The 12,158-nt window shown below is 40.9% G+C and overlaps 1 protein-coding gene across 3 annotated transcripts in view; it reads right to left on the reverse strand.

Moving 5' to 3' along the window:
* The window catches only part of TTYH3 (tweety family member 3), an 83,174-nt gene that overhangs the window by 28,683 nt on the left and 42,333 nt on the right, over window positions 1-12,158 (reverse strand). For all 3 annotated transcript variants that reach the window (XR_013833147.1, XM_079953843.1, XM_079953844.1), the window contains exons 4-7: window positions 10,896-11,116; window positions 10,412-10,507; window positions 5,775-5,847; window positions 4,260-4,335 (exon numbers count right to left, since the gene is read on the reverse strand). Coding sequence is in view for 2 of the 3 variants with exons in the window: in XM_079953843.1 (XP_079809969.1) it covers window positions 4,260-4,335; window positions 5,775-5,847; window positions 10,412-10,507; window positions 10,896-11,116 (466 nt within the window). In the remaining variant the exon portion in view is untranslated. The remainder of the gene's footprint in view (window positions 1-4,259; window positions 4,336-5,774; window positions 5,848-10,411; window positions 10,508-10,895; window positions 11,117-12,158) is intronic.

Raw genomic sequence — 12,158 nt, forward strand, 5'->3', positions numbered from 1 at the left:
GCGTCTGATGCAGCATCATTCCAGTCAGTTATCCAGACACAAAACATCTTATTGTACATCACCCCTGAACTTTACTGAATCACTTGATAATAAAACACAATCAGCTGCAAGGACTGGGGCTGGCAAATGGCCTCCTGCCTTGAAAACAAACGTATTGGCTGCACTGGGGTTCCCCTAGCAGTGCAAGATGATTATCCCATCAGCGTCCAACTCTATTGGCCTTATCATACTTAATGAATACTAGATGAGCTGAGCATATAATAATCTAGCCTTCCAGCACACCAAATTGCTTCATTTCCCTCTGCTCCATTCCCCCCCCCCTCCACGCAGCATGTGGAGAAACAAAACAAAAAGAATCTCATCTCATCTCTAAACTGTGAGTGGAGAAGATGATACACTTAATCAGATTATCTTCTGCGCCATTTATTCTGCTTAGATTTGAAACATGCCAACATAATTTGGGTATATTTAAAAGCATTTCAATTTCTGCTATTCATTGTTGTTGTTTTCCAACAGAAGGAAAAATGTCACACTATCCTACAATTAAATGCAACTATGGATATAAGGATCATGCATCATACAGAAGATCACATCTATCGGTCTGGCTGGGATGCTATCAAAACAAGCAATTTATATCCCTGATTAGGAAAAGCAAGCTTGATTTTAATTTCAAATTTTCTTCAGTCAAGTTACTTATGGAAAATTCCCCTATCAAAAGCTCTCTAGCTCAAGGATCTCTTCTGTATTTCTTAAACTCAAGTTGCCTTAGCTAGTCCTGGGTCTTGGCAAAGGGGAGACACATCTGGCCCCATCCATCCACCAAAGTAGGACTAGTTTGCTTCCCCATATCCTGCCAGAAAAACAACAACACACTGAGCTCCAAATGGTATTGCAGAACTGAAGGGAAGCATTTCTCTGGGGAAATGTGTGTGCATCTTATGGAGCGAATGCATGCTGCGCAGCTATCCCAGAAGCCAGAACAGCAAGAGGGATCGCTGCTTTCACTGCGCAGCGATCCCTCTTCCTGTTATGGCTTCTGAGATTCAGAATATTTTTTTTCTTGTTTTCCTCCTCCAAAAACCAGGTGCGTCTTGTGGTCTGGTGCGCCTTATAGAGCGAAAAATACGGTATTTTATGGAATCAGAAAAGCTTCCAGGGCAAAAACAAGCAAGAAAAAACTGTTACTCATGTAACATTTGCTATAATTCTATGGACATTTACCTTCTCTTTCAAGGTATATATCAGGGACTAGCAGCTGAATGGCACACTGAAGTTTCAGGGGGGTTAAAAAAATAATCAAGAGATACATACCACTGAGGAACACCCAGCTGACTTCCCCATTAGTCAAGTGGGGGATATATGTGGATGGAGTGGCTGCAAGGGAACCTCTGGGCAGCCCACCCTTGGGGGAGGGATAGTGCCTGGCCTATCCCAAAATAGCTCTTCCAGAAAAGCTAGTCACTGGCCAAAATTTTATATTTTCCCAAATTGCCCCAAAATGCTTTGCAGTGCTTCTGCAATTGCTGTGCTGCCCCCTTGTGCACTTCTAGGCACCTTAGCCATAGTATGTGGCTTGGCACTCCTGTCTTGAGTAGATTCTGGGGACACAGTTAGGGAGGCCCCTTTCCACAGCACCCCTACTCTCTTGCTTGCAGCACAGAGTTATTTGGGGGGGGGGTGGGAAATAGTCCCTGCCTTTTGCAGCATGGACTGAATGCTTCCCCCACCCCCACCTTCCATGTCTAAAGACATGGCTATATCATGTTTATTTTTACAGATGGGTTAATAAAACCAGGAGTTGTTTATGCATTATAAAGAAACAAATCTTTGTTGGCAGGATTAGGGGATAATCTTAAATCACCAGTTACTAACAAATGTTGCTTCCGTGTACACAGTTAAGATATCAATGCAGATATATAGTTGCTTAAAAATAAATAAATAAATAAATAAATAAATAGGAAGCTAAACCACACTGTTGACAGAGCTATCCCTGCCATGAAGGAAGTCTGCAAAGCCCCATTAGAATCCTGCACAAGCACCACAGCTGTCACTTGCTCACCCAAGGAGCAGTTCAGCCATCTATTCTGCCTCCCCCTTTCCCGCCTCGACTGCTATCGAAGCACCGTTTTGTCAAATGGACCGTTACCTACCGAGACCCAAATTGAAGGCATCATTCATCTGCTACCTTTCTCAGTCTAGATCAGGTGAGGCAAAGCCCAAGAGAGCACATTACTCAGCTAAGGTGTTCAATTACCCCTTTGTCACAGATGTGTCAAGAACCTCTGCTACTAAGCCTAACAAATTAGTACAGAGAGCTCAGGCTTCCCAGGGCTAAACACAGCTAAATGCTGAGTTTATACAAAGACCCTGAGGCAGGAAACCCTGGATTTCAGCATTTGTGAACATGCATGCAGCTTACTGGGGGAAGGGTACAGAGATTTCAGTATTTCTCTACCCTATCCCCAATTTCTTTGAATTTGTAGAGCAGAAGAACAGAAACATCAGTTAATGCCATCTAACAAATAATCACCGATTCAAATTTGAACCAATTTTAAATCTGTGGTGTCTCCTGCAAAAGAGGGTTTGTCTATAAATAAATGTCTCTTGATTCTGAAAACACATAATAGATGTTTTTCTTATGTTTTGTTCAGAATGAAAAACATTATTTGTTATATGCCTTCAAGCTACAAATTGTATTTAGAAATAAGAATATATTCACTGTTTTATTTCTTTAGTTATAAACAGTGTTAGAAACTCAGATATATCAGCTAGGCACCAAATGGCTCCTTATACCGAGGTGTGTGAAAACCTTCAAGATCCAATGATCTCCAGGCAGATGTCACCAGCAGATGTCAGGCACCATTCTGATGCCCAGGCATCTTCACTTGGTTGCAAGTGGCTGATAGCCAGGTGCAAAATGTGCCTGGCACCTGGCTAATTTGGAATACTGGTTATAAGCAAGGATTTTTGCACTAGAAATCATGGTGGAATGATGGTGCAAAAACTATTAGCATACTGGAAATGACAGTGGCTGAAACCAATTTATTTATTCTTGGATTGTAACAAAAAATTCATTTTCTACATCAGGGGGAGAACTGGACAGCTTATTGTAGAATGTCTATCACCTGCTAGTTGAAAAAGCTCTTGCAAAAAGGTGGATCTTGGATAATCCAGCAAGGCAGCTAGGTTAATCTGTCTATTTATTTTAAGAATCATGCAAGTCATAGTTAATCTGTGTTAACTGTTAAGAGACCCTGAGCACACAGTTTTGTGTTGTAGATTTAAACACACACACTAGTGGTCTACTGGGATTCTTTCGTCGTCTAATGTTTTACTGCTGTTGCACTTGAATCTGAATTTCCAAAAAATGTCAATACAGTCCCATACGACACTTTTAAGAAAACATTATATTTCTCTCTTTCTTAATGTTCCAGCCTATTTAACTGCCCTGTCTGGCATGACAGGGGACTGGATGCTTTTAAATTGAGATGCTCACTTGTTCTGGCTTTTATTTTGCTTTCAAAAGAGATCTCATATTCCCAGAACTACAAAAAGCCAAGATCAATCCACAGAAACACGAATCACAGTTTCAAGACATGAATGAATTTCCCATTGTTTACATAGCCATCATACCAAATCCACTTGCATCTATTTGTGTGGAGTCACCAACACGGTATGAGCAGTGACTACTTTGAATTATATTTCCACCAACTGGGCTTCTTTCCTTATATACAGAACTCATTTAAGCAATCACAGGTTCTTTAAGGAAATTGGTCAAGGCTGAGGCACAATCCCTCAATCAGTCAACCAGATTCTCACACAGATATCCACACACTCATCCATAAAAACCAAACCTTGCATATCCCCTGTCTCATATGCTCCCACAAAGACCTTGGACAACCCTTTGGTCACATACTGTTTTATTGGTAGAGCTGGGACTTGGGGGAAGAGATGTTACAATGCCCATGTCAGAGGACCTTCTTTGAAGATGTCAACTGCCATTGCCTTGCTGTTCTGCTGCACTGGAAGCCAAGACATCCGGGTCATGCCATGGCATATTCAATGGAGACAAAAGGGTCAGAGGAGGGGGAAAGGCAAAGGGGGAATACAGTACCCTGACACCACAGCTTATGCCAGATCTCGGTTCACTGAGATGAACCAAGGTTCTGGTGACACGGGCCATCCTCACACCTCCTACCCTCTTCAACCTAACCCTCCATTTCTTGCCTTTCTACAAAACACAAAATGCAGTCACTTACCTGTACTTAGCACCGCATAATCCTCTACCACTCTGGAGATGTAGGCATCAGGGTTAACGCAGAAGTCACTGGAACCCTAAAGGGGAGCAGAGATGACACAAGTAGTAAGAAACACAGGGGGAGAAATAATAGCCATGCAGAGCACAAAAACATTTTATCCCCTGCCCCGATATTACTCTTCCCAATTTGATCTTCAAACGTATCTTTTAAATTATGATTTTATAAAAGCACCCAGCTCTAAGAATTTATGGCACTCCTGCAGAAGATCTACATGTTCAGGATGTCAGATTTCTATCCAACCATCTGGATATGATGAAAGATGCACTGCACACCCCATCTCATCTACCTGCTTTCCATCCACCCCAACAAATCTCTCTATTTGTAGAAGATAGCAGATCTAGGGGAAAATCAGCCAGTTTTTTATGTTCAGGAAGGAGTTTTCGTGGTCAAGCATTCAAATATGGAAACTCCCCACCATCAGCACTAACACATAAACTTTAAGTAGTCCAGTCCAGGAAAAACTTTGCCACTTGATTCTGCTGCAAGTATAAAATCTCTCTCATTTTAAAAGGAGGGCACTGGTAGTAGCAACCCTGTTTCTCAAAAGCTTTTTGTCAGTGATACATATCAACAGCTCCTTGAAAAATAAGGCTTCTAGTAATTTTTAAAGATAAAGGCAAAGAAGCTTCATTGTCTCTACACAGGAACAGTGTGTAAACCACAGTCCCACATAACTGCTACTAGAAGCTGCAGCCTTGATTCACTTACACCATGGGTGCAGCGCTTGGAGCTAGAGCAGCCAACATGATGGTGTCAGACTACACCTTCCACCACCCCGACCACTGGCCAGACCAGCTGGGGCTTGTGGGAGTTGTAGTTCAGCAAACATCTGGAGGGCTTCATAATACAGTGGTACCTCGGGTTACAGATGCTTCAGGTTACAGACTCCGCTAACCCAGAACTAGTACCTCGGGTTAAGAACTTTGCTTCAGGATGAGAACAGAAATCGTGCGGCGGCAGTGGGAGGCCCCATTAGCTAAAGTGGTACCTCAGGTTAAGAACAGTTTCAGGTTAAGAACGGACCTCTGGAACGAATTAAGTTCTTAACACGAGGTACCACTGTACTTATCCGTAGCAAGGAGGAATCCCATTATTCCTGCCCCCCCACATATGGGCAGAGGAGAATTTGAGAGATCTCCCATTCTCCCTGCTCTGAATGGCTTGTGCTACCTTGGTAGGTGCGGGGGGGGGGGCAGGGAAGAGGCATGGGCCTATTGGGACTTAATTTTTTTGATTGTTAATTGTTCTATCCAATTTTAATATTGTGATTTTGCAATGTAGTAATAGTAGTGATAAAAATAATAATACACATGGGTGCTGCTCCTGTGGTACAGGTGGACTGCACCCTTGTTGTTTTTTATCTAGCAGTAAATAATGTGTCAGTGGAGAGAATGGTTCACCTGTCTGCTTAAACAGCAGTGCAAGGTGTGTGAGTTTTGTATCATAGCCACTTACCACAGCAACAGCTAACTCCAGACCCAGGGACCCCCAGCTCACAATGAGGGCAAGCACCCCTAGAAGACACACTCTGCAGGAGAAAGAGAAACAGGCTCAGTTTGGCAGACACCTTGGCTCCATTCTAATACCTTAATCTAAAGTGTAACTTCTAATTTAGAGTTCAAAGCAATAAGGAGGAGGAAAAGTTGCCAAACAATTTATGTTTCCATAACTGGAAATCTGAAGGAGTAGCTGCTTCGATAAGCATCCTGACCTCTTTGTTGTGGAATAACAGCGCTATATAAATAATTATCTCCAGGAAACCTCAAAACAAGCCACTTATGAACAGAACAGTTACTCTGCAGGCAACATGAGCAACGACTGCAGTTCATTTTTTGCCCTATGCCCTATGCCCTTCATATTTGGCATCGGTGAACTTTCTTTTTTCCTTCTAACACATGAAATGCACAAGACCAAATGCTGCTGGCTCACTACTTTGACGGGGATTTGAGGATTGAATGAGCAGGACAAGTAGTTTTAGGTTCTCTTGTCCTGAAGATTGGCTGTGAGGAGACACTGCCCAAAGGGTCTGGGACTGCAGTCTAAAAGTGCGAACAGCAAACATACATATCGTTGTGCAAGGAGCACTGTGTGGTCCAGCTACTGGCCTGGAGCTGTATTTCACACCCCCAACTTTTAAGAGTGCCCATAAGAAGCCATCGGCCTGACCATTAAACACCAAGCACAACAATAGAGAAAATACTGAAGTGTGAGAGACATCTCATCTTCTCACACATTTTTTCTCTTCTTTGCAAGTGAAACTGTTAGCAATTTTTAAAAATACATATCTTTTGTAATTCTGTAGGGCAAGAAAAAATGTTTTCTGCTTTGTGACTATTTATATCCTGCTTTTTTGCCTAAAGACTCTCAATTAACAATGTAATAAAATGAGGTTGTGTGATCAAGCAGGCACTCAGTCTCTTGGTAAGCAGCCCTGATCCATGACCATCCCGCCATTTTGAGTTGCAAATGCTACAAGGATGATAGGCAACAGAATAGACATATTGCAGATTGAGGAGAATTTTTTCTAGAAAGCTAACAGGTACCATAATTTTTGTGTTTTAATATTTTGTTGAATGCCGCCCAGAGTGGCTAAGGCAACCCAGTTAGATGGCCAGCATATAAACAATATAATAAATAATAATAAATAAAATAAAAATAAGTCATTCTTAAAAGTAGCATAAGCAGGATCTGAGTAGCATAAGCCAATTCTGCATGCTCAGGATGGCAGTAGATTTGTATTTCTATTCCACTCTCACTGGCAAAAAACCCCCCTGAAACTAAAGGACATTAAAAAAATTGCTTTGATTGCAGTGTATTTCTAAACTGGCCAGAGAGCTTTGATGTGCAAACAAACAAACAAACAAACAAACACTGCACTGAGGGGGACAGTCTAAAAGGGAAAGAGAGAGCTATACACACATCCTCTGATACTCTTACATTAGTTCTTTGGATCTCAGCCCTTATCATTGCTGAAAATCCTTAGAACCGGCGTCTAATTGTTAAGTCCAGGTCTCTGGAATTCTTGAATATTGCCAGTAAAACACCCCAGAACATACTATGTTAAGAACAGTCTTTTGAACACTAAAACACAGGTTTTCATTATTGTGTATACATGACAATAAGCAAATCCTGTTATTAAAATGTAGGCACTCCTTTATGCATAGCTAGCTACTTTGGAAAACTACACCCAAGCATCAAAAAACCCACTGCACAAATAGAAAAAAAAAACCACAACAGAAATAAAGAGATGGGACAATTAATCAAGATGATGATGACTTGGTTTTGGCATCCTACTGAGTCATGACTGTGATATCTGAATTGATAAGCCATGGATTGCAAACAGCCTGCAAACCATGGTTTGAAGTGGGTTTAAAGTCATAGTTTGTATGAGCTATGGTCTGATGTGATGATGACTGAATGGACTAACTGTGGATGTTTATTTATTAGATGCATTTACTACACTTTCTTCACCAGTGGTCCCTAAGCATGTTGCATCATTACAAAACAGTAAAACACAATACAAAAATAACGAATCACCAAAACAGCTTATTCTTTTTTTCCCATTTGCTTTCATGTTTTATATTGCATGATTAAGACTGTATTTTGTTTTAATGGATATTGTTTTTATATTTTACATAGTGTACACTACTTAAAAATGCTTTTAAATGAAGAAACAAGCAGTAGTTACTGCCTCTGCTCTGCCTCCAGAGGCTGCTGCACCATGGATACTGGAGTGAACACTTGTAGGGGACTGCTGAGATAACAGAAATCAAAACATGTAAGAAGCTCTAAACTACGGTTTGCATTCTGGTAATTTTGGAAGCTCAAACCATAAATTATGGTTACCATACACCAGTGCTTTTTTCTAAAAAAATGTTTAGGGGTACTCTCATTTTCCTACTCATATTGAAATACTACCCTCATTTATTTATTTTTAATAATTTTTATTGAATTTTCAAATTATAACAACAAATTTTCCACAAATCTTACCTGAATAATTTATATATCCATATTTCTCCCCTCCCCACTCTTTGGCTTCCCCCGTATTTCCGTATTGATTTATTAAACAAATTCTACACCCTGCTGATTTTGCCTCTTATATAGTTGTGAAAGTTTAGTCAAAACCTGCCAATGAGTCCAAATCTTTATACTGTATTTTTATATAGTTTATAAATGGTTCCCACTCTTTTTTGAAACCGATGTTGTCTCTCTCATGTATCCCCTCTGTCAGCTTAGCCAGTTCCGTGTAGTCCATAAGCTTAGCTTGCCATTCTTCCTTTGTTGGCATTTTTTCTGTTTTCCATACTTGTGCTAATAAAATTCTTGCTCCTGTTGTCACATACATAAACAATCTCTAATTTCCCTCTCTTATATCACGATCTAAAATTCCAAGCAGGAAAGATTCTGGTTTTTTAACAAAGGTTTTTTTCAACATTTTTTTTCAATTCATTATATATCATTTCCCAATATTGTTTAACCTTCTTGCATTCCCACCATACATGAAAAAGTACCATCTCCAACAAAAATACTACCCTCACTGAGGCCTAACTTAAGATTGTTTAGGGGTATGCGTACCCCTGCATCCCCCCGGAAAAAAGCACTGCCATACACCATGATTTAAAAGCTGCTTTTGGTATGATGTCTGAATTGGACCAAAATATACATACACTGGGTTTAAATTCTTCGCAGGGTACATTGTTATATGGTATTGATGATACAGCTATGGGCTATCACCTGGTCTCAAGTACTTCCTTTCCGGGTAAGATGACTGAGAGGGGCGTGGAGGAACAACTGCAGATATTCCTGGATGACACTGCATCCATGCCAGTCTGGGGTCAGGCCTGAGTTTGGGGCTCAGTTGTCACCCTGATGGATGACCTTTGTAGAGAGGAGGGCAGGGGGAGTGGATGCTCCTTCTGCTCAATTTCTCAGCTGTTTCAAAATCCCCGCCTCTTGCACACACAAATTGTGACTTTGATCTGCCATATGTATTTGCAGCCTGATCCTATGTATAGTGACCCACTGATTTCATGAGCACATACTCCCAGATCACAGAGGAAAATTTTGTATTTAGATCAACAGAATTATGCAGTACCACCAAAGCACCAACTGCGTAAAAGAGGTATGCAAATCCTTGGAAATGTCAAGCTCTAGCCACATCTTGTGACTTCCCAAGTCATAATGAAAACCATCACGTGTTATTGTATGATTTTAACTTGTCAAAACAAGGTATTTAATTTACACAGCTTGATCTTTTTTGTGCAATACACTTTCACAAGCAATAAGGAAGCTACAGATATGAAATCCTTCTGACTCCATTAATCAACTGTGTGGATAAGTTTCTCCTGAACCACAGAATGGTAGCTGCTGTTTTGCATTTTGTTTAAGCACCTCAATGCCTTCCTTTATCAGTTTTACCCTTTTGTTTCCAAGAAACACATTCTTCATGGTAAGCATTCCCTGTCCTGCCCCCAAAATGCCTGGATTTAAAGCCTCTGTAATGTGAGATCCATCTCTAAATTAAATACACAAGTTCAACTTCTGAGTGCATAAAGATACACTGCAAATGACCAATATGCAGGTGAACCGTGCACTTGAGGGGCCTTATCATCTTAACCATATTAAAAGGTCTATTACGGTAAGATCAAAGCACACCATAGGGACTTGGCAGTTTTTAAGATGTGGCATTTCCAACCCATATATGCATGGGTCTAATTCTGCACCACGAGGAGACATCTTCAACCAGAGACACAGTACTGCATTCACCTTTCTTATCCATGGAGGGTACACCAGCGACCATTAGAATTACATTCACTTTGAAGAACATTTTCTCATCTTTCCAAGTTCAAAGATGGACACAAGCACAGTGCAACTGTGTAACTGTTACATGAATGCACTTTCTTGTTAATGCCTCCCAGAAAAAGCCATGGCCCTGTCAGAAAAAAACTCCAAATGACCTTTGTGAATGCAGCAAGCATCGCTCACTGAGTAAACACTACTTAATAGTGTATGGAAGACTTGAAGGGCACAGAACTGAAGATTAAAACAAGCTCATTTTAATACCTTCACATACTGTTTCCACATCAACCTACCCCACAAGAATGGCCTTTGAGTTTCTAATTAGTCCAAATAGCACCAGCAAACAGATTAGGACATGGAACATGAGTAAGCCCAGGTATCCCAGCCACCTGTAGCAAAACCAAAAGACAGATTAAAAAACAATACAGGAGACAATTAAAATGCGGAAAAGTGAAAAGCAAGTCTTGGACAAGCAATGCAATCTTCTGATTCCCACACCCACTACAGAGATTGAGAAATGAATGCTACAAAGCTCATTTGCTTTGGCTTGGAGCTACATGCCATTGATCATTATCATCACATCAATATCAAGGCAATTCAGAATTGGGCTATGATTATTAGTAAATGCTCAAAAACCTTTCTATTTAAAAGAGTGGGGATCCTAGCACTTCTAACTACAGAATCATAGCATAGGAAGCTGAAGCTTGAACACTCAGCTTGAACAAGCACCAAAACAACATAAAAAAACACACATGTAAGAGTACACAGCCTGCTTACCTGTACCAGTCATACAGATCAATACGACCTGCCAGCAATTCTAGAGAGACGTCATCATTCTTCCAGAAAGGAATCTCTGTTGTCTGCCTCACAAGTTCATCCAAGAGTCCTTGGAGCTTTTGAACCACATGCAGGTAATCTGTCTGTTTAGCAAACATTACCTCCAGGAACCCCAAGTTGGGCTCTGCTGTTTTGTTCAGAGCAACTGCAGTGTTTTGCACCTGTGGAAAAAGAAAGACAGGAATGAGTTCTCCACATCAGCACAGGCACACACATAAAAGTAAAGGGCTAGCAAGTTGGTCAGCTTCAAGTGAGATGCGCTAAAGCAGCTTATCTATCATATCCAAAAACTAGCAAGGCAGCTAATTGCAATGATATAGATTTGTCCCATTAACACTCTCACACAAATCTGACAATGCATGCAGAAATACATACTAATAATCTCTTCAGGACAGGGCAGGCAGGAAGAGATGCTTTGTCTAATAGAATTTCACCAGGCACTCAGACTGCTGCTATGTGGCAAGGACAACCTGCTACCACAATCTTCTCAAGCAAAATTTTGGTAAATTCAGCCTGTCTCTTTTACAGGGAGGGTAATTTATTGCTCAGTGGTTGAGGGCTGCTCCAATGAAAAGAGAACATTCCCTTTTCTTTGTGGGCTTGCTGCAGCAAAGTGTATTTCTCAGTACACAGGGGTGGCACTGCTAGAGCTAATTCTACTACCACAGATTGCTGTCGTGCTAAAACAGAGTCTGCGAATCAGCTCAGAAAGCACACCCTCAATTCCAAGTGCGGTCAGATTTCATAAGTAATTTATATACAAGTGGATCTGAGCAAGGCTTTCATTCAGTGGACGCAACCCGGGTTTACAAAACCAAACCTTCCTTAACTCCATCATACCATAATAGACTACTGCTCACTTGAAGACAAAGCAGGCGATGTGCTTTCACTTCTGTGTGACTGCCTCACATGTTGCACTGAGAAATTATTTGGGATTATTTGTTCCATGAGGACAAATTCCTACTTTCTCTACAATAAAAACAGGTGCTAGAGGTGCCATTTGCAATATCTCCACTTCTAGACTTTCTGAAACAGGAATCCTTCCCACTTAACAATCTGCAACTTACCCTGCAAAAAAGAGGGCTAGCCCTGTTTTTAAGGGTTTAACCTAAGCATCTTCATGTAAGGAATCTCAGATAACTAAGATTGGAAACGGCGCAGGATTGTTGCTGCTAGAGTATTGGGCTAACTGGATTATTGGTA

Source organism: Podarcis cretensis (genome assembly GCF_951804945.1).
Source record: "Podarcis cretensis genome assembly, chromosome: 14".
NCBI classification, from domain to species: Eukaryota; Metazoa; Chordata; class Lepidosauria; order Squamata; family Lacertidae; genus Podarcis; species Podarcis cretensis.